Here is a 26,690-nt window from a genome sequence, read left to right as displayed (position 1 = left end):
ATGATAAATATTTAGGAGGCATCATTAAATTGGGGGAGGGAGGCTTCTGGACAAATCTGACTCTTTTGTAGTGTCTTCATTTTAAATTATAAGCTTAAATATTAGGTCATTTTGATGTTAAAATTGCCGGACACTTGTAAGAATGACATCTGGACAAACTGACTTTGTGGTGGTGAATACTGTACCCATATGTATATATAGGTAAGGTGGGATAATGTGATAGCCTTATAAGCTACAGTCATTAAGAGTGGATGACTCATTTTGCCATGACAATGATAATTTTCCTCAATTTGGGTTAAAATCAATCAGAGCTTGGAGCCTCTCAAAATAGCTAAAGGTCTGTGAGTTAATATAAGAATGTGGTATTGTAGTTATTATTAATTATTATTATTACTATTTTAAATGAGACTCCCATTTTGTGAGGGACTTTGGTAAACCATTATGAGTAAAAATTTGGCTCAATGAGGAGTCATGATGGACAGATTTGCACTTCCTCAGAGCACCTCTGTTTAAGATGCTAAAATACTTTCTTAGCCTCAAAAGCTGAACAGGAAAGACCTGGGCCTGCTGTGGGCCACCAGGAATCAGCAAAAGAATTACCATTCTCTACTCCCTAGGAATGGGCTTGGGGTGCAGGATGCTCCATCCATTGTGAGGTTCTGGACATAAGGAGGAGGGGCCTAATCTTCTTTGGTGCATTAATGGGCTTTCATAGCACAAGCATGAGAATTAATACGGACTGAAGTGCTCTTGAAGAAAGACATTTATCTTCTTATTTCTTCTGGGATGGATTGCTCAGAGCTAAAGGAACACCAGGCCAGAACCAAATCTCCTGCTGCCCTAAATAGTTTTTACAATCTCCTTTTCAATAACCTAAAGTCAATGCAGTCTCACCGCCAGACTAGTGCTTCTCCAGGAATCTTCTCATAATATGACAGGACAGAGCCATCTCTAATACAAATCAACACTATTATTTTCAAAGTAAGCACTTTAAAGGGTTGCTTGAACAAGAAAAGACCAATTTTCTGAGCCGCATGCTATTTGGCAGTTGGTGTAAGATTGCCCTGTGAATTATATCACACTGAATAATATAGTTTATTCTGGTGCATTTTAAATGGAACTGGATAAATAATGTTTGATGCTTGATTAGTGTTAATAAGCAAGATTCCATGATTAGTATGGTTGTTCTTTTAAGTGATCACACTCTTTTCTTTTATACATTCTTTCCCTATAATTTCTAGTAGGCAGTGAGAACAAAATTTGTAATGTAAAACATATTAACACTGACTCAGAAATTCATTTACATAGTGCAAATTATGGCAAACTAAAATATATAGCTAAATGGTTAAATAAGTTCATCCTGCCAAAAAGAATGCCATTTTCTTCCTCTTTATACTTGTATTTGATGCCTTTCTCTTTCTCCTCTTTTCTGTCTCTTTTTCACTGTTTTTCTCTTTCTTTCTCTCATTTTTTGCTTCTTAGGACTTTGTAATGAATAAAATAGAAATATATGGTAATAATCAGTACTTCTCAATTGCATTACATACTCCTTAATTATTTACATTTAAAGGAAACCTTGCATTTTCTTTGCTTTCATTTTCGTTTAGATATTTGCTTTTTCTATATAAATGGAATTGGAACCCACTGTTTTTGGTTCTTTTTGTTTGTCAATATAAATAATAATCAAATTAGTATAATTGTGCCATTAGTATACTACCTTTTTTTATATTGGTAGTGAGGTTTGAACTTAGCGCCTCATACCTACTTTCACTTGGTTTTTCCACTCAAAGCAGGCACTCTACACTTGAGCCGTATGTTCACTTCCACCTTTTTGCTGGTTAATTGGAGCCCAGAGCCTTATGGACTTTTCGGCCTGGGCTGGCTTCGAACTATGATCTTCGGATCTCAGCCTCTTAAGTAGCTAGTGTTACAGGAATGAGTCATTGGCACCCTCTCCAATATATTTTTTAAGCATGGCTTTCTGCTATTGGATTCTAATTCTGAGTATGTGACTTGATTAATTCTGTAGTTACTCGAAGTGATTGAACAATCAATAAAAGAAATTTCGCACCTAACCTTCAATATTGTAAGAATACTTTACTGTGAAACAGTGTATTTTGACAAGGCCTGCTTCCACTTAAGTGTGTGTAGTCAGCAGGCAAGTTTCTCAACAATCTAATGATCAAGTATTTCACCTGTCATCTCACATCAAACCATAATTTTTCCCATGGCAGTATTCAACGTACCTCACTCTAGCCACTATTAATGTATTTCTATAGCTTGTAAAACATCTAGTTATCACTCTGTCTATTCTTCCTTGCTCATGCTAATGATTTATTATTATTTTCTCTAGGATATAGACCCACTGCTAACTGGATTTGATTTATAAGAGGGAAATCTACAGTCAATGGCCACTTTTACCACACTGCAACTATGGGAAACAGAATGGTCAATAGGATATGGTCTGATAAATAGTGATGATTGAAGATGCTGCTTCTATACATGGGGAATCAATGAGAGCTACTTGCTGCCAGAAGAAAATTCTGAGATTTTCTTGACAAGTGTACCTTTGAGAAGTCGGAGGCGGATTCTACCCGTATACAGTCTTTCTCAAGTGGATATAAACACATTGGCGTCACTGTAACTAGACAACCAGACAACTGATGTGGTATCATGGCACTGCTCAGATGCATGTGGCCAAATTATGTTTGGAGAGCCATGATGGCATGCTTGGTACACAGGGGATTGGGGGCTTCCTTGACTCTTTGTCTTCTGGGCTGTTGGCTTCAGACTGCACATGTGCTGTCACAAAAACTGGATGATGTAGATCCACTGGTGACAACCAACTTTGGAAAGATAAGAGGAATTAAGAAAGAACTCAATAATGAAATTTTGGGGCCTGTTATTCAGTTTCTTGGGGTTCCATATGCAGCCCCGCCAACAGGAGAACATCGTTTTCAACCTCCAGAACCGCCATCTCCCTGGTCAGATATCAGGAATGCCACTCAGTTTGCTCCCGTGTGTCCTCAGAATATCATCGATGGCAGATTGCCGGAAGTCATGCTCCCTGTATGGTTTACCAATAACTTGGATGTGGTTTCATCTTACGTACAAGACCAGAGTGAAGATTGCCTCTACTTGAATATATATGTCCCGACTGAGGATGGTGAGTTTATTGTAGACAAAACAGGAAGATCTATTTATTTTTGTCTATCCTAAGTTCTAACAATATTAATTCTTGTGTACCGGTAGTATGCATGGCTTTTCCTGTCGGCATGTAGACATATTTTACATGCGTGCATGCTGCTTTTTTGATTTATGTGTGTTGGTGTATCTCTTCTTTTATTTTTTTCCTTTCTTTCCTGTATCTACTCATTTTCTTTCCTCCACAGCACGTATATTGAGGTAGAAATGGGCTCCTAGTTTCCATTTCCTACCAAATGACTTCTGAGAAGATGCATCAACATTTCCTCATTGCATGTACAGGCTCAACAACTTGGGGATCTTTCGCACTCAGTCAATGCAGGAGTGTAATAAGTTAGATAGTGGTGGTTGCATGTTCCGGCGGTCTGTGATGGAGCGCCATGTTATTTTCTAGTCTTCTATTCATTTTTCAGTAAAAAGAATATCCAAGGAATGTGCCAGAAAACCCGGCAAGAAAATATGTAGAAAAGGAGGTATGTATAAAAGTGAAAAAAAAATGGGTTCAAAAGCTTGCTGAGGAAGAACAATTTATTCCTCTTAAGGATGATTTGCTGGTGCTACATTGTGAATGGCTAGGTGAAATGTGGACCTTTGAGCCAGTTTGTCAAGGAATAGGAAGATGGGTAAGGATGGATGGAGCTGAATACGTGACCTTGTACAAACTCATTGGTGGTGCCTTGTGTTCTAGTGTTCTGGGGCTGATAGGATCTGTAAGAATTGAATCTCTACTTGGAGTTGGCTGACAGAAAAAGATGGGCTGTTACACTGCCTGCAATGAACCTAAACATGTTGCCTTACCATCTGGTTACTTTTGATATCTGATATCTTTCTGAGGAGATATACATCTGCACTCTTCAAATTGATCAGTTTAGTCACAAACTTCATTTGTTTATTCTTAGCTCCCTTTTAAAACCTTATAAACTTTCTTATCATCAGAATAAATTTGTCATAGTTATTGGGCAATTACCATGATAAGATAACAATACTTTCCTTTTCTGGGAGCCCTTTCATTGTAGCCACCCTTCCAGAAGAGAATGAGCATTTCATATTTTACACTAAGTATTTTCAGTTTTAAAATCAGTCAAACCTTTTTTTTATATATCTATGTTAAATAGTTTAAAACATAGGGAAGAATGTGACTCAGAAGTGACCATTAAATCAACCTTCAACCTTGAACAAATGAAGACACTGACAGCTGCAAGCTTGTATCTGAATGAAGCTTGTCCACACTCCATTTTTACTCCAGTAAACCACTGAGAAGGGAGAATAGTTTCTTATAGCAGCAAATCATCTAAGTGTTACTTCGACCTTATTCATAACTTTGTGGAATTTCCAATCATCATACAGAAGTCATGTTAGTATTCTACCAGTGCATGTTCTAGCTCTCTATGCACTTTCAATCTCCTGGCTGGACCAAGTCAGAATTTATTACAGCATTCTGGTGAAGCAGGGAATTGTCTAATTGATCTGTTTAAAATTCTCAACTGTGGATCAAAAGGATTTGCGTTCATTTGACTTTTATTTTGCTTTAATTTCTTTGGCAATATTAGAAGAATGGAATTCACTGTTCATTAAAAAATTAATATCAAAATTTGTTTCGAAGCCCACTGTACTAAGAAGATGGACATGAAGGCAACCAAGGTGTTTTAAATGAAAACAAAACAAGAAAGAATATTTTCTTGGTTTTCCCCAAATGAGAATAACTACAGTAATTTACATGCCTTCAACTAATGTACAATACTGCAATGGTTATTAATATGCAGCTTATCAAGCATAAATAATTAGATAAGTGGACTTTCTCCTTCTATCTTAAAACCATTGATTCACAAAGTCATAGATAAAAATACTTTTGAAGAATACATAAGCAGAATATAATACATAAAACTATACGTGATCAATAAAAAGATAAGGGTACCAAAAGTTAGATAGTAAATTAGAAAGTGACCTTTATTCTACAACAAGTTCAGAGAAAAAAAGGTATATTAGAAATTCACATGTTAGTATCCTTTGGAATGTTGGTTCCGTTTGCTTTGTAAGAGAGCTGGCAAAAAGATATGTAGGCTGTGCTGTTTATCTTGGCAAACTACTAATTAATTCATTATTATACTGGGAAGATATCTATTGATACTTACTTGATCATGTACATTAGATATTGTTGGACTGTTGTGCTGTTGTGTGTTACTAGTTAAGCTTCATTGAAATATTATTTTGATTGGGAATTTATATCCTATTATTAATTTCGACTCACCTATGGGTTATTTATCTATTGTCCTAGAGTTTGAATAGCAAAGAAATCAAATGTAATTTTTCTATATCTAAATAGTACTTTAAACAAACAAAACTTACAAATTAAGTACCATAGTGGAAAATTTCCAAAAAATCTTAAATTTTTCTTTGCTCTATCATGAAAGATCTATTTGGTCATTTCAAAAGGTTATTATCTTTGTTCAAGAAAGTGAAAATGTTACTCATTTAATATTTATTCTTATGCGTACTATAATATATTTCATTTGCAGTTAGAATTAGTCAGTGGGATTCAAATGTTTATAAATGACAGCTCAGAAACCATAGGAATTGGGATATACCTTTTATCTCATGCTAGTGGATTTGTGGGTTGTCTGTATTTACCTTTTCTTAGGAGTAGGCAGCTACTTCTAAAGGCAGATGGACCCTTTTTCCTGTGCCAAGTATTCTGTAGTCTGTGCACTCCATATTCATTCAGAACTATTTCCTAATTGCCAATTATAAGCCATGCAGCATTCAAGGGTGTAGGTAATGAACGAGATCAAGAGTGCTCTTCCCTGTAGAATTAACATTCTAGTAACCTCACAAAGAACAACATATTTTCTGCATTGTAGTCTGTACAAAGTGAAGAAAATATTCTTTTTCTAAGAGATACCTTGTTATGATTTTTAAATAGAGCATTTGCAGTATTTTCCAGTACATTTTAAGAAGAGAAACACATTTTTATTGATAAGTTGCCTCTCATTTTGAAACTGGTCCCAATGGCACATTTTAATCTATCATTTTACATTTCCCATGATAGTTTTAACCATTTGTTAATTATCCTCTAGATATTTCTTTAGGGTTTTATTCTCACAAAATTGAAAAGTGAATGTTTGAAATGAGATGAGTAGCCACAACTGAACAAAGAAAGATACTGATAATGTAATAGAAACTAGACTTTGAATATGAAGGACATTTGCTTTCAAATATTAGGTATTTTTCATATGTTATTCATTTAATTATCATAATGACCTTATGAGGAGAGTATATTATTATATATTTTATGATAAAATATGAGAAATTAGTTGTTTTGACCCAGAGTTTACTGTTAGCAGGAAAGAATCAGCTATGCTTTAGCTCTGTTTTCTATTTAGATAATAGGTCTTTGTTCTGTAGATTGCCAAATAGCAGAATCAGAGGTTTCTTTGTCTTTCTCCTTTCTTTCTCTTTGCCATCTCACTTTCTCCTCCTTTAGTCTTCTTTCTTTTTTAGTTCTCTCTCACTTCCCTCAGTTTTCCCTTTCTCCCTTCCTTCCTCTCCTTTCCTCTTCTTTTGTTCCTCCATAACTTCCTTTTTCTTCTTCATAGTTTTATACTGAGTTCTTCTTATTCTAACAGTTGAAAAATACTCGGATTGAATTGGGTCAAGCCAATATTAGCAACTTATTTCTAGAAACAGGCTTAGTGCCCATTTTGGTGAATTTTTTAAATAGTACACGTGGTTTTTAACTGCCCAGACTAAGATCTCAGCACATTCCTTCTGGGCTCTCTCAAGGAGCAGCTTTAACTTCTTTATTTCTCTTTGTTTCTCTACCTTACTCTCTCGTGAGACTTGCTAACAAACAGTAAGGGTCAAATATTAGGCAGTAAATATGAGGAGGAGCAAGGGACCCAAAAAATCCACAAACAAATTGATTGGCTCTTGATACTTTAGAGTTGTACAGCCTTGTATTCCTTCAGCACTTTCACCATTATTTGCATAGTTTTTCCAAGATGAATAAAAAATCAATTTCATGTCTGTATTTATGAGACTTATGGCAACCCAGTTTTTCATTTTTGTTGTACAGTTTATATTGCACAGCCATTTTTAGAGATGGCTATGGTAAATTTCCTTATATCTTGAGCATGCTGTTCCTAACTTCCCAAAGTATTTTACATGAAAGTATTTGACATGATTTCATTTAAAAGTCTTTACTTGAGGTTATCTTGATTCATTCAGGAACATTTTGGCAAATGTAGGTTTTGTTTGCTTGGTTGTTTAACAGAGAGATAGTATTTTCCAAATTAAGTATGTATAACAATGACTCTTAATCACTGCTAATGTGTCCAAGGTTTTTAAAAGGGATTGTTTTCCAGAATGTTTTTTTTCTTTCTAGCTCATGCACATATAATTTATTTATTTTTAACAAATATTTATTGATTGCTTACTCTGTAGTAATTAATGCTTTAAGTCCCAAGGATGTATTAGTGAACAAAACAGAAGGAAAACCTTTACCCTCGTAGCTCATGTCCAACTCTGTCAAGGCAGACTGTAAACAATCAAACAAGAAATAACTAACTTGTTATTGTGCATGAAGGGGAAAGTAAACCAGGTCTGAAAGATCAATAGTGTGGATGTCTCATCTTAGATGGCCATGATAATGTTTGTTTGAATAAAGACCTAGTGAGAATGTAGTAAGGTGAGAGTCTATCTTGCACACTTAACCAACAATTAGGGATAGAGCTTGTGTGGGAAAGGGTACGTGAGAGACAGGTAATGGTATTTAATATTATTGGACTTCATTTTAAAGAACATATTTTAATATATTAAGAACAGAGTGTGGAAGAGCAGGGAGAACTGGAGAAAGCAGCCAGAAATATTGTAATCCAGCAAGATGTGGGCACAGTCCAGGTGCAAACCATCTGAGTAATTGTGCAAGTGGGAGATTCTTCACAAAGTTACAAGATTAGTTTTCTTGACCAATTTGTTACAGGCTGTGAAAGAATCCTCCAAGTTTGATCTGAATACCTGGAAGAATAGTGTGACCAACAATTAAAAGCAAAACAAGGAACCTAGAGTAATTTGGAAAATATGGTAGGATGATACTAACTTTGGTTTGGGACATGGTAAATGTGAGGTGAGTCTTAGGCAACAAAGGTTAGATGTTACTGAATCAGTATCCTACATCTACTTCTTGAGTCAACTTCAAAAGTCAGGTGTAGCTGGAGAGAAAAATTTGGGAGTCACTGTGATGGGCAAGAAAAAGATTTGAAAGTCAGAAACTGAGTGAGCCAATGAAAATAGAGAAGCAAAAGAGAGACAAAGGATTCATCCATGTGGACATTTCAATGCCAAGTGTTCTGAAAGGAGAGAGAGAAGCGTCTTAGAGACTGAGGTGGAGTTTCATGTCTGAAGGGAGGTTTGTTAGTTCACTTTCTGTTCCTGTCACAAACATTCAACATGACCAACTTATAAAGATGAAAGGTTTATTTTGTCTCCTCATTTCAGAAAATTCAGTCCAAAGTTTCTTGGCCCGATTGCTTTCAGATCTATGGTAAGGAAGAAAGTTCTGCTAGAATTGTGTGACAGAGGAAACTTCCAGGTGATTGGGAAGCAGAAGACAAAGGAGAAGGGCCAGGGGCTCAGTACTTCTTTCTGGGCCATGCTTTCTTTTGCACTATGGTCCACCTCTTAAAGGTTCTACCACCTGCCAAGTGTCCTAGGCTGGGGACCAAGCCTGTGCATATTGCTTGTGAGGGACACATTAGACACACACCATTAAAGAAAGTGTGCTAGGATGTTTGGTTATTGTTGGCTTAGGCATTCAGTGAGAAAAAAATGCATCAATATACATAACTAATCAACTATACAAATTGACTTTTGTAGGGTAGCAAAGGTCTCTTTCACTGGAGTTGGTCTAAGAGAATAGGAGAAGATTTAGAGTTACTGAGCAATAATAATTATGTTAAGGAGTTTGTTCTAAAATGGAACATGAAAATGGGAAAGCAAGATCAAATTTCATTGTTATTCAGGTTGAAGTAGGAGAAATTTAGGAATATTTGTATAGAATATGAAAAGAGGAAGAAGAAAGATGGTAGAATTCTGGAACAATATTCTTGAGCAGGTGAGAAAGATGAGATTTAGTATGAAAGTGGGAGTTTTGCATTCAAATTGTGGCTACTTAAGTAATATTTTAACTTGATGTAAAATGTTGAGTATATGTATGGAAGTATTAATGAGTAGAGTTTCATTCTCAATTCTCATTGATTTTTTTCTTTTCTTTTTTGTCAGTTGTGGGACTTGAACTCAGGGCTTAGGTGCTGTCACTGAGCCTTCAAGGCTTTTTCACTTTGTGCCACAGCTCCCCTTCCAGTTTTCTGGTGATTCATTGGAGATAAGACTCTCACAGACTTTCCTGCCTGGGCTGACTTTGAACTGTGCTCCTCAGATCTGTGCCTCCTGAGTAGCTAGGGTTACAGGTGTGAGCCATGAGTGCCTGGCTACTTATTGATTTCTTTACAGATTTGTTTGGTTTGTTTTATCAAAGGAAATTTGGGCATAATTGACACTGGTGGGCTCTTACTATGTTCTGGCATTTGGCCATATTAACTTGTTTACTATCACAACAATAATTGATTTCTTGCTCTCAATTTATGGATACCCAAAGAGGCTAAGTATCTCATCCTGAGATTCATGATTTTCTCTTGGCCAACTAAGTATATTTGTTTTAAAAAAATGAACAAACTCAAAACAACCAAGACAGTTTCATAGCAACAACAGAAATCATTTCTATTTGGGATTCCAGATCAAATAGAAAATGAAATTGATGGCAAGCATTTTAGTAGAAAAATCACCATACTAGAACATAATTACACCTGACTCCTTTGGGATTTGGAGATGAAGGGAGACTACTGAACTGGAGATGTGACTTTGTGCTTGAGTTAGTAGATGTGGTCAGATGCAGACAAGTCTTCTGAAAGCTGAACTCTTTAAGTTGGAACTCTGAAATGAAGCTGACTGACAGGGTTGTAAAATTTTCAAGAAGGACATCAATTGTTCCTTTGTTTACTGACAGGACAACAGAGTTTTCTGAAACAATTGATTAAAAGGTCGTTATAACTGTCCAACTCTACTTTTCCAGAGACTAAATACTTCTATTTTTCATAAAGAAATGGGATTGAAGTTGAAAATACTAAAGAGAAGGCACAAGCAACAAAATAAATCCTTTAGCCATGGCCTTTAGCCATGGTGATCCTTTCTTCTACCCTTAGTAATAATATTCTCTGAAGTATTGTTTTCACACAGTCAGTTTTTGTTTTAGCTGACTTCTATATCAGTCACCTTTGTAGATTTTAATGATTTTTTTATGCTTTGATATTTCTTCTATGAATACCCTTTACCTCTTTCCTATCCTTCCCCATAGTAGCACATGTCATGGTTGTTTAGGACATGACCAACTTCAGAAATCTCATTAGGTATCAAAATGTTAATAACAAACACACTTTGTAATAAGGGAACCAAATGTCTTCAATTGGCTTGTAACTTTCTCTCCATTGGTATATCTATCCCCATCCCTCAACTCTAACTGTAACTTCTGGAACCCACCATTCCACTCTTAACTGCATTGAGATCATTTCATCCAGATTGAGCATACCATTGAGATTACATGATGCTTATCTTTGTGCCAGGCATTTTCTCCACAACCCTTTGGATGGATATACAATATGTGCCTTTCCCTGCATTAGTTACGCCGAGTTTGTACAATAAACTGAGTCTCTGGAGATGCACCTCTCTCTCCCCTCACTGTGGGCACTGTCAGCAGGCCTCAGCTCTCCTTCATTTATACTTGGATTGGTCCAATTTTCTGCCTCTTCCTTCTCTGTGTGTCTCCCTGTGGGAAGGGGGCATTCTAATACAGTATGACATCATCTTAATAGCATATGTAAAGCCCTTATATTTATTTGTTGCCATATTGCTTTCCAGCACTACTACCACAAAGTTGCATGGTTTCCTCAATAGAGAACTTTTTCTCTCAAAGTTTGAGGTCTTAAAAGTCTAAGATCAAAATATCAGCAGGACTAGTACCTTCCGAAGGCCAGGGGTGAAAATTTATTCTTAGTCTTTCTCCTTGACTTAGAGAGGATTTCTTCTCCCTGCCTTGATATGGCATTCTCATTCTCCCTGTAGGCATGTCTGTGTATAAATTATCCTTTTTATTTTTTTAAATAGGCTAGCTAGTTACATTATATTAGAATCCAACCTCATAACATTATCTTCACTAATTGTATTAGTAACTGTCTTATTTTTTTTTGCCATGATTTATGACCAAAGACAGAGACAAGGCCAGGAGTTGTTTATTTTGTTCATGGTTTCAGTGGTTTAAATGCAAGTTTTCTTGTTCCCAGGCACCTGGGCTGAACAGCATAGTTGCAGTAATAAGTAGAGAAGGATTTTCTATACCTCATGAGAGACAGGAAGAGGTGCTTGAGACAGGAAGTGGTAAGGGAATGAGACCTACTTCCAGAAACTAGGTCACGCCTCTTAAAAGTTTGTGAAACTATTCCCAAAATAGCACTATCAGCTGGAGACCTAGGCTTCAACAGATGAACGTGTAGACTCACTTTATATTCAAGTCATAACATTGTTTAAAACTGTTTTTCTATCAAGGGAGAGTACTATGCTTTTAAATATCCAGTGTTTGACCTTTCATAGAGAAAATGATTCATTTTTTTAAATATTGATTTTTGAATATTTTTTGCAGACAGTTGCTTATATACACACCTGGTTTTAGTTAAAATTTATATCTTAGCTGAGCACCAGTGGCTCAAGCCTAGCTCCTCAGGAGGCTGAGATCTGAGGATTGAGGTTCAAAGCCAGCACAGGCGGGAAAGTCTTTGAGACTCATCTCCAATAAACTACTCAGAAAAAGCTGGAAATGATGCTGTGGCTCAAGTGGTAGAGGACTAGCCTTGAACACAAAAAGCCCAGGGAGAGCACCCACGTTCTGAGTTAAAGCCTCAGGACCAGCAAAGGAAAAAAAATCTTACCAATGCAAAGGTCTAGTAATATTTTTCAAATCTGTTTCATTTATCACAACTAGGCAATTGGACAAAGCTTTTTAAAAATAAATTCTAATTTAAGATCTTTTTCCTTGTTTACTGCAATTCTATTCACCTGGCATCTAGCTAGTGACAGCTTTAGAGAAATTTAATTAATGCCAAGATTTTCCATTAAAGCACATAAAACATGTCAAAAACTCATATTTAAAACTATGACAGAAACATCTTACATTTTAGTAGAATGATCTGGAGTCATTGAGAACATAATTATAATGATCAAATGTAGACAACCTGATTGAACAACAATGATCATAACTGCTCCTCACCTGAGGACAGGAAGAAAGAAAAAGGAGGAGGAAGTGGAAGTGGTGTTGGTTTTTCTTCCTTTCTTTTCTTTGAGGCAAGGCTTATCTGAAGGCTGTGTCAGGAAGAAAATGAAATCAGAGTGTCCTTGTCTGAAAAGTATACTGGAAAACTGTTTCTTTTCCTGTCCGGTGCTCTTCTCACACTCTCAACTGTAGGAATCCTCTTCTAGAATCTTCTGCCTCAGTTATTCTAAGTGGAAGGAGAGGAAGAAGATGGAGGTAGAGGGATAGGGATGGTCACATCAGTGGCACTGGGACAAATGGTGTAGCAATTCTAAGTAGCACTAGAGACAGCTGCTCCTGGGGCAGGCAAAGAGAGTCCCAGGAAAAAACAAATAAAAACATAAATGTGCTTTCTGATTTGGACTCCTAGGGCTCTCTGGAACATGGGTATGTCTCTGGTTGGAGGCAGGGTGTCTGGAAGGAGGAATGCCTCTAAGAGGTTGTTCTAACCTTCTCTCCTGCTACCCACCATTGCCATCTGCCCCACTTGCCATCTCCCTACTGGGCCATCCTCCTGTCATTGAGCAGGTGCATCCTCACTGTACAGCTCTAAAACTTCTTCAAAAACAACATATGTGTGCTGTGATACAGTAATTGACAAGCTAGCTAGAGTGTCTGAGCTGCTCTGATGTAAGCAGCCAGGAAAACAATTGGCCTCTTAGTTGACCAATCCCTGAACCCTCACTATCACAACTACCTATGCTTTCCCCAACCCTACCAGCACAGCTCAGCACAAACCCCTTATGTAGATGGAGACTTTCCTGGCCAGAACAAGGTTCCTTTATCTTCCTTTTTGTTTGTTTGTTAGTCCTGGAGGACAGTGCTTGCTACGTTGATATGCTATGGCTGAACCATGCCTCCAACTCTGTTTTTCACTGATTAGTTTTAGATTTGAGCTGGCTTTCTGCCTGGATGTTCATCTAGTCAGCAGTCCACCAACTTGTAGGCTTTCCAACAGTCCCCAGGATCACAGGTGTAGTTACACCAAAAGCATTCAGCTTCTGTGGAAATGGAGTATTGTGTACTTTTTGCCCAGCTTAGCCTGGTACCAAGACCCTCCCTAACCTCCATTTAGCTTAGGATGACAGGCCTGCACTAGTGTACTCAGCTATGTATTGTGAAGGAATCTTGCAAACTTTTCTGCCTGGACTGGCCTCAAACCACTATCCTTTCCTTAGCCTCCCAATTTTGCTAGCATTTCATTGTGTTACCACTGGTGCCCAGTGCGATTGTGTTACTCTAAATAGCTGGGAAGCCCTTCATTTGGGAGAATTAACTCTTTCTATAAAAACTAAATGTTTATAAGTTTGGATTTTTGAGGAGAATAGCTTTTACTTCTCTTTTGGATTCTGGCTGTGAATGAAAAGGGAGGGATGATATTTCTTCCTTCTGTTTATAGTTTTTGAACACCTTTGTCCCTGGGTGTAAATAGCATGGGTGTGAATAGCCTGCAGATTTGTAAGATTTTCACTAGAGCTTCAAACTGTCATAGGAGACATTGTACAATCCAAAACAGAGATGTGTGAAGTCTTGCTCCTTTTGATATCCATGTTTCTGGTTTGCATCCTACTGTTTCTGACTCAGAATTCCTTGTGTTTATGCTGTGTCTCATGCCCACCAACCCCCTGCCAGAGACAGGCTCAGGCAGAACATGTTTTGGTCCCCAGAGAACTTACCTTCCAATGGCACCCTTCAGTCACAGGAACAGGAAATATGCACTGATGTCCATGTTCATATTACCAAGTAAAGGTAAGCTTGATGTGTAATAAATTCTCAGCACCAAATGAGGGAAATAGCTGCTTCTGTAGGGGAAAAAAGGCTAATGATGCTGATATTTGGCACTGTGCTCCCTCTAATAAAACATTTAATTAAATCTTTAAATGTGTATGGACACAAAATATGCAGATCAGAATAAAACCCATCAGGCATAACCAAAACTATAATTATATCAGCCCTGTTGTCTGAGCCCACCTGTGCTGCTCTGCCAAGAAGCTGTGGTTTAAAACTTTCTATCCATCTGGGATTTTTAAAGCCCTTACTCTACCTGCGGAAACCTCTGCAAAGCTTGGAACTGATTTGGCTACTGATGCAGCAGCTGCTGAGTGACTGATTATAGGCCATTGCTTCCAGATGTGGAGTAGCAGCTGCTCTTCTCCAGTTCGGTGCTCTGTGCTCTCTTCTTCAGTTCTGGCTTTAAAGAGTACCTTAATGAGAACTCACTACCTGGTAGGAAAAGCAGACGCAGAAAGAGCCAATAATAATACAGTAAGAATGTAGAGGAAGAAAACCCAGGGCTATTACAGGAACATATAGAGAGGTGTCTTAGTCAGATGTTTTGAGACAGAAAGTTGACTCTATAATGAATACTCAAGGGCCAACATTTTAATATTTCTTTTCTTTTTTTTTTTTGCCAGTCCTGCTGCTTGAACTCAGGGCATGAGCACTGTTCCTGGCTTCTTTTTGCTCAAGGCTTGCACTCTACCTCTTGAGCCACAGCACCACCTCTGGCTTTTTCTATATATGTAGTGCTGAGGAATCAAATCCAGGGCTTCATGTATGTGAGGCAAATACTCTACCACTAGGCCATATTCTCAGCCATTTGACTATTTTCATGCCTTCAGATCTGGTATGTTCTGTAGGACCATTTCATTGTATTTCTCCTGATACTCCATTTCCTTTACTCTCATCCACAGCCTACAACCTTTTTTTGCTTCAATCATCATAATGTCATTACAACAGGGCTTCCAATTTCCCCTTTTCCTACAAGCTTAAAACTCATAAATCTGAAATCTGTGATATTACTCTTGCCAGAATCCCTTGTTGCTTTGTGTCTAACTATAGAACTCAATTACCATGCTTACAAGGTCTTCCATGATGTCTCCTGCCCACCTTTGCAAGCTCCTAAATGGTTCCCCTTTCTCAGCTTCTGACTTGCTGTCAAGCCCTCTTGCCTTGTGGCTTTGACTTGACTATTTATTTACATTTGATATAGTGTCTCCTTTTTTTTTCACATCTGGCTGAGCCATGCCAAGGTGCCTTCTTGTCCAAGCAGCCTTTGCTTCTCTACGAAGGTAACCCTATCCTAATCTTTCTGTAATTCTTTTGTATCCTCCTGGTTACATTTTCCAATACTGTTTCATTGTTGTTGTTGTTATTGGTTGTGGGGCTTGCACTCAAGGCCTGGGTGCTGACCCTGAGACCTTTTGTTCAAGGCTAGCACTCCACTTCACTGAAACACAACTCCACTTCCAGTGTTCTGGTGGTTAATTGGAGATAAGAACCTCATAGACTTCTCTGACCAGGATGACTTTGAACATCAATCCTCAGATCTCTCCCTCCTGAAAAGCTAGGGTTACAGATGTGAGCCACCAGAACTTGGCTTTTACTATATTTTTATCACCATATGAAATCATCTGGCACACTGTGTGCTTATGTATTTATCCTCTGTCTTCCCTGGAACATTTCTCTTGTTCACTGCTGTGTTCCTGGCACTCACAAGGGATTCAACCAATATTTGTTGAAAACATAAGCAGCTATAAGAAACAATGCACTTTGTTGGGAAGATCTTCTCTATCTTCATTTATCTGAGTAATTCTACCACCCAATGGCAGTAATGCCATCGTTCTTCTCTTCACCAGACATAGCAAATTCAGTTCCTTTCTGCTATGCAGTCAGTAGCTGCATAGGGCACAGTGCTTCTGAAATGAAGAAAATTTCAAGGCAAACATCAGAGTCCTTAACTAAGAAATTACAGTGCTCAATGGCTGGCAGATATAACTGGCCTGTGGTGCAGTGGTCTCTGGGGCTGAGTGTTTGCCAACAGTGGAGGTGCTTGGCTCTCAGCCTGTTCATGGTAGTGTCAGCCGTATCACCTCCATACTGATTTATATTTTAATATAGGATACCACCAATATATTTGTGTAACAGGAGCAATGAGAACAAGATTCCTTTTCCAGGACAGATATTTTATTTTTCCTTCCCACCTCCTTCTATTTAAATTTCCTTATCTTCTTACTCAATTCTGAATTCCTTGACAAATATATCTTTTCTCCTAATAATTTTTTTCTCCTTGTCTACATCTGCCTTTGTAGAAAGACTTATTGGTGTTATTCATTGGTATTTTATTTGAGTTTGTGGCAGAGTCAGGGCTCAAGTGATATAAGAAGAAGTCTACAGGATTTCCTTAAGGGAATTCCAGGCAGCATGATGTAATTCCTCCAATGGCCTGTGATCAGAAGCATACTTTATCATTTCACCATCTGGTAGTTCATTTCATCATTAACATGTACATGTATTCATTAACGTGTACATTCATTCCATGTTATTTTGCTGTCTTTTCACTCACTTTGCCTTTTCACTCAAGGTTGACCACTTGATCCAGAGTTCCACTTCTGGCTTCTTTGGTGGTTAATTGGAGATAAGAGATTCACAGACTTTTCTACCTTGATTAGCTTTGACCTGTGATCCTCAGATCTCAATATTATCTTGAGTACTTTTTAAACTGACATATACCAGAGAGTGAGTCTGTATTGTACTTTGGCAGTGCTTTTGGAATACTGCTTGTGTCCAGTAAATGGATTTGGGGCATGGATTACAGTGTGCTGCTTAGGTTTCCAAGATAAATGGAGAGGTCAACTGGCTTTCTAGTTAATGAGTTGAATTCCAGATAATGGAAGTAGATATATATGGTAAGATGTTCAGTGATTCCCTCACTGCTTGATGTGGCAGGTGAAACCTCAGTGAGATGCACTACAGATATGTCTCAGAGCATACTGCAGAGCTGCTAGAGGATGGAATAGTAGAGTTCTGGCAATAGTATGGAATGGAATAGTAGAGTCCAGTTACCCATGCAATTGAACCAATTCTGAGCCTGGCAAGGTTCTGTTCTTGATTACAAAATCTATTTTCATCATCTTGAAATTCATAATGAAATCAGGATTTTAGGCCTCTGGTCCAAACTCTGAGATTCCCATATATCAGGTATCCTCTCTATTCCAAATAGAGAGACAAGGCAATGGGAAGAGCAATGAGGTTTCTTACATGGCGGTCATGGTAAAACAGAACTTGGCTATATCTCCAGCCATCTTCAAGGTACAAACTTTTGCCTTCAATTAAAAAGCAAAGCACTGGGAATAGGGGTAAGGAGGAATGTGTAATTAAAATAGTCCAAGTCCAAGTCCTGGCCTGCTTGACTATTACCTCAGTCTTCATCCTTGGAGGGTTCTGGAGGCATTGCTATCACTTCATCACTTGAGAGCAGGAATACATCAATCACTGTTGCCTAGGAGATGGTCAGTAGCCTTTCAGCTATTCTCTTCCTGTGGAGCATTTTACGTTTTGGCACATGATGATCAGACATCATTGCTTATTCGATTTTTTTTTTTTGTCACAATATCCTTACAGGTGAATTTTGTCCTTTTTAGAGGGGATTGCAAATAACTGCAGGTCAGAATTTCTCAAGTCAAAGGGCATCAATGCAAATGGGGAGCTGTATTGGGATGCCTATATTTCATCTTCCTTTTAGTTAATTCGTAAGTCTAGCAAGTTAGCTTTTAATTTACCTTTTTCAATAGTAACTTTTGAACAAGGGCATCTGCATTTTCCTTGTGTCCCTCCACTCAACAAATTATTTCTCCTGTCCTGCTTACTGATTCTTCTGCCATTTTTCCCTGCTGCATGACTGCAGATGTTCACAGGAGTCTGAGAAATCCTGCACTGGAAATCTGTAGTGCCTGTTAGATGATTATGTTAAAACTTTCAACGAAAACACTATTAGTAGTTGTTTTTTTTCACCCTTTAGGTTTCCTTTATATCTGGAGGAAACAATGAGAAACAGATACATGGTCAAATGGGAGGGATAAAAGTTTTGGTCACATTCTTTGCCCATTGGTTCAATCCCAAATGAAGCAGTTATTGGATATCTAATGAGTCCTAAACACTGGATTAAAAAAAAAAAAAACAACCTAGGATGCGGTACTTCACTATATGTGAAAGTCAGGTGAAGGCTAATAAAAATAATTATATAGTTAAACTTTATAAAGTACCTACTCAGGGCCAGGCATTTTTTTAAAGATCTTTTTTCATTTTGTTGACATTTTATTTTTTTAAATCAACTTAGTTCTTTTTCACAAGGAAAATATGAAATAGTTACAATTATTATCTCTTCCTTACTGTGGAGAATTGTGAGACACAAATAGGTTTCATAAACTGTAAAAGTTTTCACAGCTTGAAAGTAACAGGATTCACAGCCAGGCAGTCTAGCTCCATTGACTATACCCTTAGCCACTAAGCATATCGAATGTTTGTGTAGCTATGAAGGAAGTAAATAAGGTTTATAGATGGTAGGATGTTGCCCAAATGAGGGAGTGCCAGCTGTGCCATGGATGGGAGCTGATGAGAAAAGCCTTTGTCCTAGTAATGAAACCTGAAATGGACAGTGACGTCAGAGGGAAGATCTGTCACCTGAGGAAGAGGATTGGGTGGGATGAGAGAAGAAAAAATATATACATACCATACATACATATGGTTCGAGAGGACAGTGCGGGAGCTCCAGGCAGGTCTCCGTATCTAAGGTAGCTGAAGTTTTCCTATGTGACTGGAAGTTATTGAAGGACTTAAATAAAGGCTGGGCTTCATGAGATGTTCCCTATCGATTGTTCTCTCTGATGCCAGTATTAATAATGGACAGGAAGAATGTGAAACGACTGTCGGGCTTCTACAGCTTACTTCAACAGTGTGTGTCAGTGGTGATGGCAGTAGCTCTAAGAGTGGAGCAGAAAGGAGAAAGAGGAAGTAGGAGATGTTTATTGGGAGATTGGTACAGTTTGAGAAACTGATAGTCACTGAGAAAGATGGAGAAAGGACGCAACTCAGATCCCCAGGCTGTCCCACTGCACAGTACCGTGACTCCTGCCTGCTGCCCTTACTCTCGTAATGAACCTTCTGTGACATGGCTTGCTCACCAGGACTCAAGAAAGAAGAGCAAAGTCAGGTGTTGGTGGATCCTGTCTATAATCCTAGCTACTCAGCAGGCTGAAATCTGAGGGTCTCAATTCAAAGATGACATGGGCATGAAAGTCTGTGAAACTCTTATCTCCAACCAAAACTACCATAAAACCAGAAGGGGAGCTGTGGCTAAAGTGGTAGAGTCCTAACCTGGAATATAAAGGGTCAGGGTCAGTGCCCAGAATCTGGGTTCCAGCTCCAGTACTAAAAATAAATAAATAAATAAATAAATAAAGATAAGGAGGAACAAGACAAGAGTGAGATAGGAAAAAAAATCAGTAAAAAAAAGGCCCTAGATTTAATCCACAGCACCATTAAAGAAAAGGAAATGGAGCAAAAGAAATTTTTCAAAGGGGGCTGAGTACAATGGGAAAGCTCCAGAAAACATGGACTACTGAATAAAATTTTAATCTCCTTCCTACTGGCTAAAATGTAAATTTTTAAAATAAATGTAATGGGTAGTGATTTGTTTTTACCAATTTCAGTTTGCAGTATAACTTGGGAGAGAAGCATGTATGCTGGAACAAGGCAGGCGTGTCAGGGAAGAGAGGCAAGGAGATAGGCAGTCGTAACTCTAACCTACCCTTGGTTGGCTTGGTTGAGATGAAGTGGAAGAAATCAAAGATAGCAAACCACACACTGACAAGTGGAAAAAGAAATAATTTCTTTAAATGTACATTGCTAAGAGGAACATGTGGGTGCATAATTTCTGTAGATATGCATTAGTGACTAGACGAATGAACACCATATTTTATAGCAAATATGTTGATGGAATTCAGTATGCACTTTTTTTTTGGAAATTACTATGTGGCAAGCTTTCTGTTCTATGCTGAACTATAAAATCTAGTTTGCACAAATTAGTCACCCATATTGACATACAGGTACCATACTCATATACTTAAAAATCTAGCATTAAAGTAAATAAATAAATACAAATACATATGTATGCTGTAAGACTAGGGAAGTCATTGGCAAAGAAGAAATCTTTTTTAATTTAATTTTATTTTATTTTATTTTATTGTTCTGGTAATGGGGCTTGAACTCAGGCTCTGGACCCTTTCTTTTAGTTTTTGTTCATGGCTGATGGCCTATTGTCTGAACCACATTTCCACCTCTGGCGTTTCATTGGTTAATTGGAGATAAAAGCCTTTCAGGTTGGTCTGTCAATATGACTTCATGATCTCAAAACTGCCTAAGAATTCAGAAGGTTAGGGGAGGATCAGGAAGGAATAATGGCTTGGATCAATCTTGACAAATGAGACTTTCAGCAAGTAGAGCTATAGTGCTTTTATTCAGAAAAAAACAACAGCATTGCAGTTAGTGTCAGATTGGTTACATCATAAAAGTATGGAGTTGTGATGAAATATTGATTGTGACAAAATATCAAAGACACTAGAAATTCAAGATGTGCAGTTTGACTGTCAACAGGCATTCAATGATGATTTAGAGGGGAAAGTATTATTATAACCACATCTTTGGTTTCAGCAAAGGATGGGCAGGAACTGGGAAGGGTGGAGAATTAGTTTAAAGATGGAGACTGTCTAGAAGATAATGGGTCTATAGTTGATATGACACAGCCTGGAGAGTGGGCATGGAAATAGGATGGCTTTGAGAGACATTGTGAAGCAGAAATGATCATAACTAATAAATGACTACGTAAGTTGGTAGATGCTAAAAAAAAAAAAAGTTGGTAGATGCTAAACCGGAGACATTGGGATGGCTGTCAACAAGTCAGAGCCAGGATGGCTAGGAAAGAAGATGACTCAGTTAATAACCATATTTCTAATTCTACTCTCAGGATGGATTTTATGAAATCTCCAGCAAAACTGATTATGTGAATGATTTTCCCAGCCTAACATGATGGTACAAAGAAAAAGAATTCCCAGCCTAACATGACAGTACAAAGAAAAAGAATTCCCAGCTTAACACGAGGGTACAAAGAAAAAGAATTGATGGGTATTTTTGGTGTCTCTTCAAATAAAATATTAATCTCAGCAACATAATAAAATACTATTTAAATAACACATTTATTTTTTATCAAGGATGGGAAAAATCATGCAGTTTTTGCATTAAGCTTTCTCTCTTATTGTTATTTCTGAGCTGTGTAAAGATCTGGATTCTTAAAAGATAAATGAATATGATACATCATACTTCTCCCCAAAAGACCCCCCTCTGCTACAGGATGTGTGAGAATATTTCTCCTTGACAAGCTGAGGTTGAAAAACACATAAGGTCAGCCTGTTTTTCTAGCTATTAAACTTCTCTCTTCAGTTGCTATGCTTATTTGCATGGAAGTAGAATGGACTCAGAAAACACCAAAGCAGCATAGTTCGATGTGATGTTAAGAGGAGTGCCTTAGTCGAGATTTACTCACCTAGATCATTAAAACCACATAAACCTCAGAGAAGACAGAAAATGCGGACTATGGTACCTGAAGTAGAAAATCATCCAAAGCAATGGCAGGAACATCTGGAGAGATCAAAGCAAATGGGATGCCCAAATTGCTTTTATAAGCTGACCTGCTGGAAGAAGAGAAATAGTCCTGGGAAAGAAAAAAAAAAAGAAAGAAAGAAGAGGGAAAATAAAGTTCATTTTAGGATTCTTGGAAGATGACTTTAGGGTTACCTGTGTCAGGAGATCATGCTGCAGTCAGTACTGCATTAGTGGCTTGATTTTCTCCCTCTCTCCCTCCCTCCCTCCCTCCTTCCTCTTTTCCTTCCTCCCTCTCTCCCACCCATGTCTACACTGTGGTTTAAACTCAGGACCTGGGTGTTGTCCCCTAGGTTTTTGCTCAAGGCTGGTTCTCTACCCCTTGAGCTACAGCTCTACTTCTGGCTTTTGCGTGGTTAATTGGAAATAAGAGTCTCGCACACTTTCCTGATCTGGCTGACTTGGAACTGTGATCTTCATGTCTCAGAGAACCTTCTGAAGAGTTAGGCTTACAGGCTTGGGCCATCAGCATCTGCTTTAACTGTTTTCTTATATGATTCAACTAGGATAATTACTTATTACTTTGGTATTGCTGAAATATGAGAGAGAGAGAGAGAGAGAGAGAGAGAGAGAGAGAGAGAGAGAAACAAAGTTAGTAACTGACCCAATTAGTAAACACAACAAGTGGCCTTATTTTCTGCCCAATAACAGATGCAGGCCTTAGGGAAGCTGCCTGCTGCTTTCCAACTCATTGAGCAATTGACTTCTTCAGTGCATTAATTATGCTGAAAGAGTTAACAGAGCTTTTAAATGCATTCTGCACCCCAAGGGGGTTCAGAGAGTCCCAGGGAACATCAACACAATGAAGAACTAGGCTATAACTATTCTTTGAACCACTCAACAAAAATGCCAGCATGCTGTACAGACATGATGATATATTTGTTTTTCTGTAAACTACCTTGAGTGCCAGTTCCATGATGGGAGCCTTCTCAAAGATGGCCTAGTTAAAGCCATGTATAGTGGAAGCTGAGACATTCTTGTAGCTCTCTTTAACACACCTGGCATGCAATTTAATAATCTCAACAACTCTTGTTGGATTAGTGTGCATGTGGCGGCGGGGGGGGGGGGGGGGGCTGTCCTTGGGCTTGAACTCAGAGCCTGGGTGCTGTCACTGAGACTGCTTTGCTAGATCACTTGAGCCACAGCTCTACTTTGAGGTTTATTTTTAAGTAGTTTATTGGAGATAAGAATCTCATAGATTTTCCTTCCAGACACACTTTGGACCTTGATCCTGGAATCTCAGACACCTGAATAGCTGGGATTACAGGCATGAGCTTGTTGGATTCTTACACACAGCAGCTGCGGGGAAGCAGCATGGGTGTTTCCGCTGGGAACTCAATCTAGTGACAAAGGAACCTAGGATACATAATGTAAGCATAAAATAGTGAGACAATTGTCATGAAAACAGGTATATTATACCCTTAGAGAATGATAAAGAAGGAGCAGTGGTATGTAAATGTGCATGTATTTTGGATGAGGTTAGAGGGAACAATCAGGTAGAACTTAAAAATAATGTTGAAGACTCAGGGGCCTGAGATCTGAACATCATGGCCCCAAGCCCATGACACTTTCATCTGCAATAAACTACTCAGAAAAAGCCTGAAGTGGTGCTGTGACTCAAATGGTAGAGCCGTTGCCTTAAGCAAAAGGAGCTCAGGGACAGCATTCAGGCTGAGTTCAAGCCCAAGGAGTGGCATTGTTGGCTAATACAGACATCTGATGGGTAGACAATAAAGGACTGAGTGTGTGCCAAAGAGAGAGAATGGTTGAATGGGGAAATGGAAGTCTGGCCCTGGCAGAGAACAAGGGTGTGTCTCTCCTGTGACTGGAGTGGGGCTGTGGACTAATAAGCAAAGAGAACAAGGGAAAGATTGATGGGCGGATGCCGTGGAGGACTTTGTATGCCTGTGCGTGCGAGAGTTTTACATTTAATTTGGTAGGCAAAGGGAAGCTACCAGATGTTTGTGCAAAAGAGAGTGACATGATTAAAACTGTTTTAGGGAGATTAATTTGGCAGTTGTCTTTAGTCAGATTGATGTTACAAGAGGCTGAGGCTGGAGAAAAAATAGTAGGTCCTTGCAATTGTGTCATGACAAAAGTTGATTAGTAGGATTTTTTTAATCTTATAAATATTTAAATTTGTCTTTGAGTCCCTTTGATTATTTATTCAAAAGGATCCCAGGGATTGGCAATAAAAAAAAAACACATTATTTACTTTTTTTTCCCCCTTACAAAGAAAGATAGTTATACTGGAAAAATCTGCTTGGAATTTGGAGGTTGTTTGATTTTGTTTGGGAGGGGAAGGTGGTACTGAAAGTGGAACCCAGGGCTTTGCTTTATACATATGAGCCAAGTCAAGAACTCTATCCCGGGGCTGGGCATATGGCCTAGTGGTAGAGTGCTCGCCTCATATTCATGAAGCCCTGGGTTTGATTCCTCAACACCACATATATAGAATAAACCAGAAGTGGCACTGTGACTTAAGAGTGTTAACACTGAGCGAAAAAAAAAAAAAAAGCCAGAGACAGTGCTCAGGCCCTGAGTTCAAGCCCCAGGACTGGTAAAAACAAACAAAAAATCCAAAAAAGGAACTCTATCACTTCAGCTATGTCCCAAGACCTTTTTTAAATTTTTAATTCTATTATTTTACTTCTAATAATTATATTATTAATTATTAATTCTATTATTTTACTGCTCTTAATGCAGATAAGGAGGGATTGTCAGGAGCCTGAGGTCAGAGTGGACATGCTGAGAACAGAAAACTGGAGTTTACCAAGACATCAATGGAGTTTCACTTCGTTTATGAGACAAGAGTTTCATTCATTGCACTGGATGGCTTCAAACTTGTGATCCTCCTGTTTCCTGCTTCTCAGTACCTGGAATTACAGTAGTGTGTCCCTGCACCCTGCTGCCTTAGTGGGTGTTCTCCATGAAAGGCACAGGATACGTCTAGCTTCTTGCCAATAGACTAGTTACAGAAAGAGCTATGGATTTATGGCCCTCTGTTCTGGACTGCCGTGCTGCTGTGTGACTTTGAATAGTTCATTATTTTACCTCTTACTTCCTCATCTTACCCTTAGGTGACAGGACAGTTTGGGCCATACACATTTCACTCTGCTATCCAGATTTCCTACTGCCGGGAGGTCTGTGGGAATAAAGGGAGTCACAATAGATAGTACAGTCAATGTTTGTCTGCATTTTCTTTGTTTATGTTACTGAATTGTTTCAGAACCAGTGAGGACTTAATATCACATGAGCTTGCTCCATTTATTTTTACAGTTTAAATGCCATCTTTAATGCTACTCATGCTACTGTTGCTGTTCCATTTTTATTATTGTTATTTTATTAAGTACCTTACTGAGGTTTGGACTCAAGGCCTTGTGCTTTTTCTTGGCATTTTCAGCTCAAGGTTGGCACTCTACCACTTGTGCCACACATCTACTTTTGGCTTTTTGCTGGTTAATTGGAGATAAGTGTCTCTAAGATGTGTCTGTTTGGGCTGGATTCAGGCTTTGACCCTCAGATCTCAACCTTGCTGGGTAGCTAAGGGTTGGGGAGCCACCAGCACCTAAAAACACTTCTTTTTGAGAAGTCAGAGAGCTGTGCTTGTTATAACTGACATTCACATACTAGTTACCAATAAAACAAGAGGAATTATTAACAAAATAATAAGAATATTAAAGAATTAGACCTAGTTACCTAAATGTGTCTAGAAAAATCTTACAATGTATAATGTAAGACAAAGGAATTTTTAGGAACGTTTCAGTGGACTATATCGTATTTCTGGTTTGATGATCTCAGTCCAATTGGAATAAACTTACTTTTAGGGCTATTCACATTATTAGTTCATGAAAGGAATGGAGACACTTTTGAAATTTTGTGTGATTGATTTTTCTTCCCACTGGAGATAGAACTTTGGTAATTAAATTTCTATCTGAAGCTCACAAGACATTCAACTGGAAAGTGTCCTTCCTATGTAACTCGTGGGTTAGGACTATCCAATAGAACTTTCTGTGGTCATAGAAATACCCTGTATTTGCTCTGTCCAATAAGGATCCTTTGGCTCCAGGTGGCTTTGAAGTATTTGAAACATGGCTAAGGTGATTTAAGAAGCTGATTTAAAAATTTTTTATTTGTATAAATTAAAGTAGCTGCCTATAATTATTACTGTTTTGGGTAGTGCAGCTGGAGAAAATGACAAAGATAATATAGCAATTTCAAATATGAATAAGACCTTAGTTCTTGCATTTTGATAGATTTTTCTTTTTAGAAAACAATAGTTAGAAATTGCCATAAGAAAAGCTTTGGTTCAAATAGAGTATGTGTAGCATGGGTTGTTTTAATTTTCAAGCCATTTTAATTTTTAGGTTATTTTAATTTTTATAACATGGCAATGTGAAATTTACTTCCAGTGGGTTTTTTTTTTTTTTTTTTGGCCAGTCCTAGGCGGTGAACTCAGGGCCTGAGCACTGTCCCTGGCTTCTTTTTTGCTCAAGGCTAGCACTCTGCCACTTGAGCCACAGCACCACTTCTGGCCATTTTCTGTATATGGGGTGCTGAGGAATCGAACCCAGGGCCT

The 26,690-nt window shown here is 38.2% G+C and overlaps 1 protein-coding gene across 3 annotated transcripts in view; it reads left to right on the top strand.

Moving 5' to 3' along the window:
- Positions 1–26,690, top strand: part of LOC125351968 (neuroligin-1-like) — a 417,505-nt gene that overhangs the window by 192,808 nt on the left and 198,007 nt on the right. For all 3 annotated transcript variants that reach the window (XM_048347103.1, XM_048347102.1, XM_048347101.1), the window contains exon 2: positions 2,354–3,166. In XM_048347103.1, coding sequence (XP_048203060.1) covers positions 2,674–3,166 — 493 coding nt within the window. In that variant the 5' untranslated portion in view covers positions 2,354–2,673. The remainder of the gene's footprint in view (positions 1–2,353; positions 3,167–26,690) is intronic.

Source organism: Perognathus longimembris, chromosome 5 (assembly GCF_023159225.1).
Source record: "Perognathus longimembris pacificus isolate PPM17 chromosome 5, ASM2315922v1, whole genome shotgun sequence".
NCBI classification, from domain to species: Eukaryota; Metazoa; Chordata; class Mammalia; order Rodentia; family Heteromyidae; genus Perognathus; species Perognathus longimembris.
The sequence above is the reverse complement of the archived record's forward strand: the minus strand, read 5'-3'. Positions and strand labels throughout refer to the sequence as shown.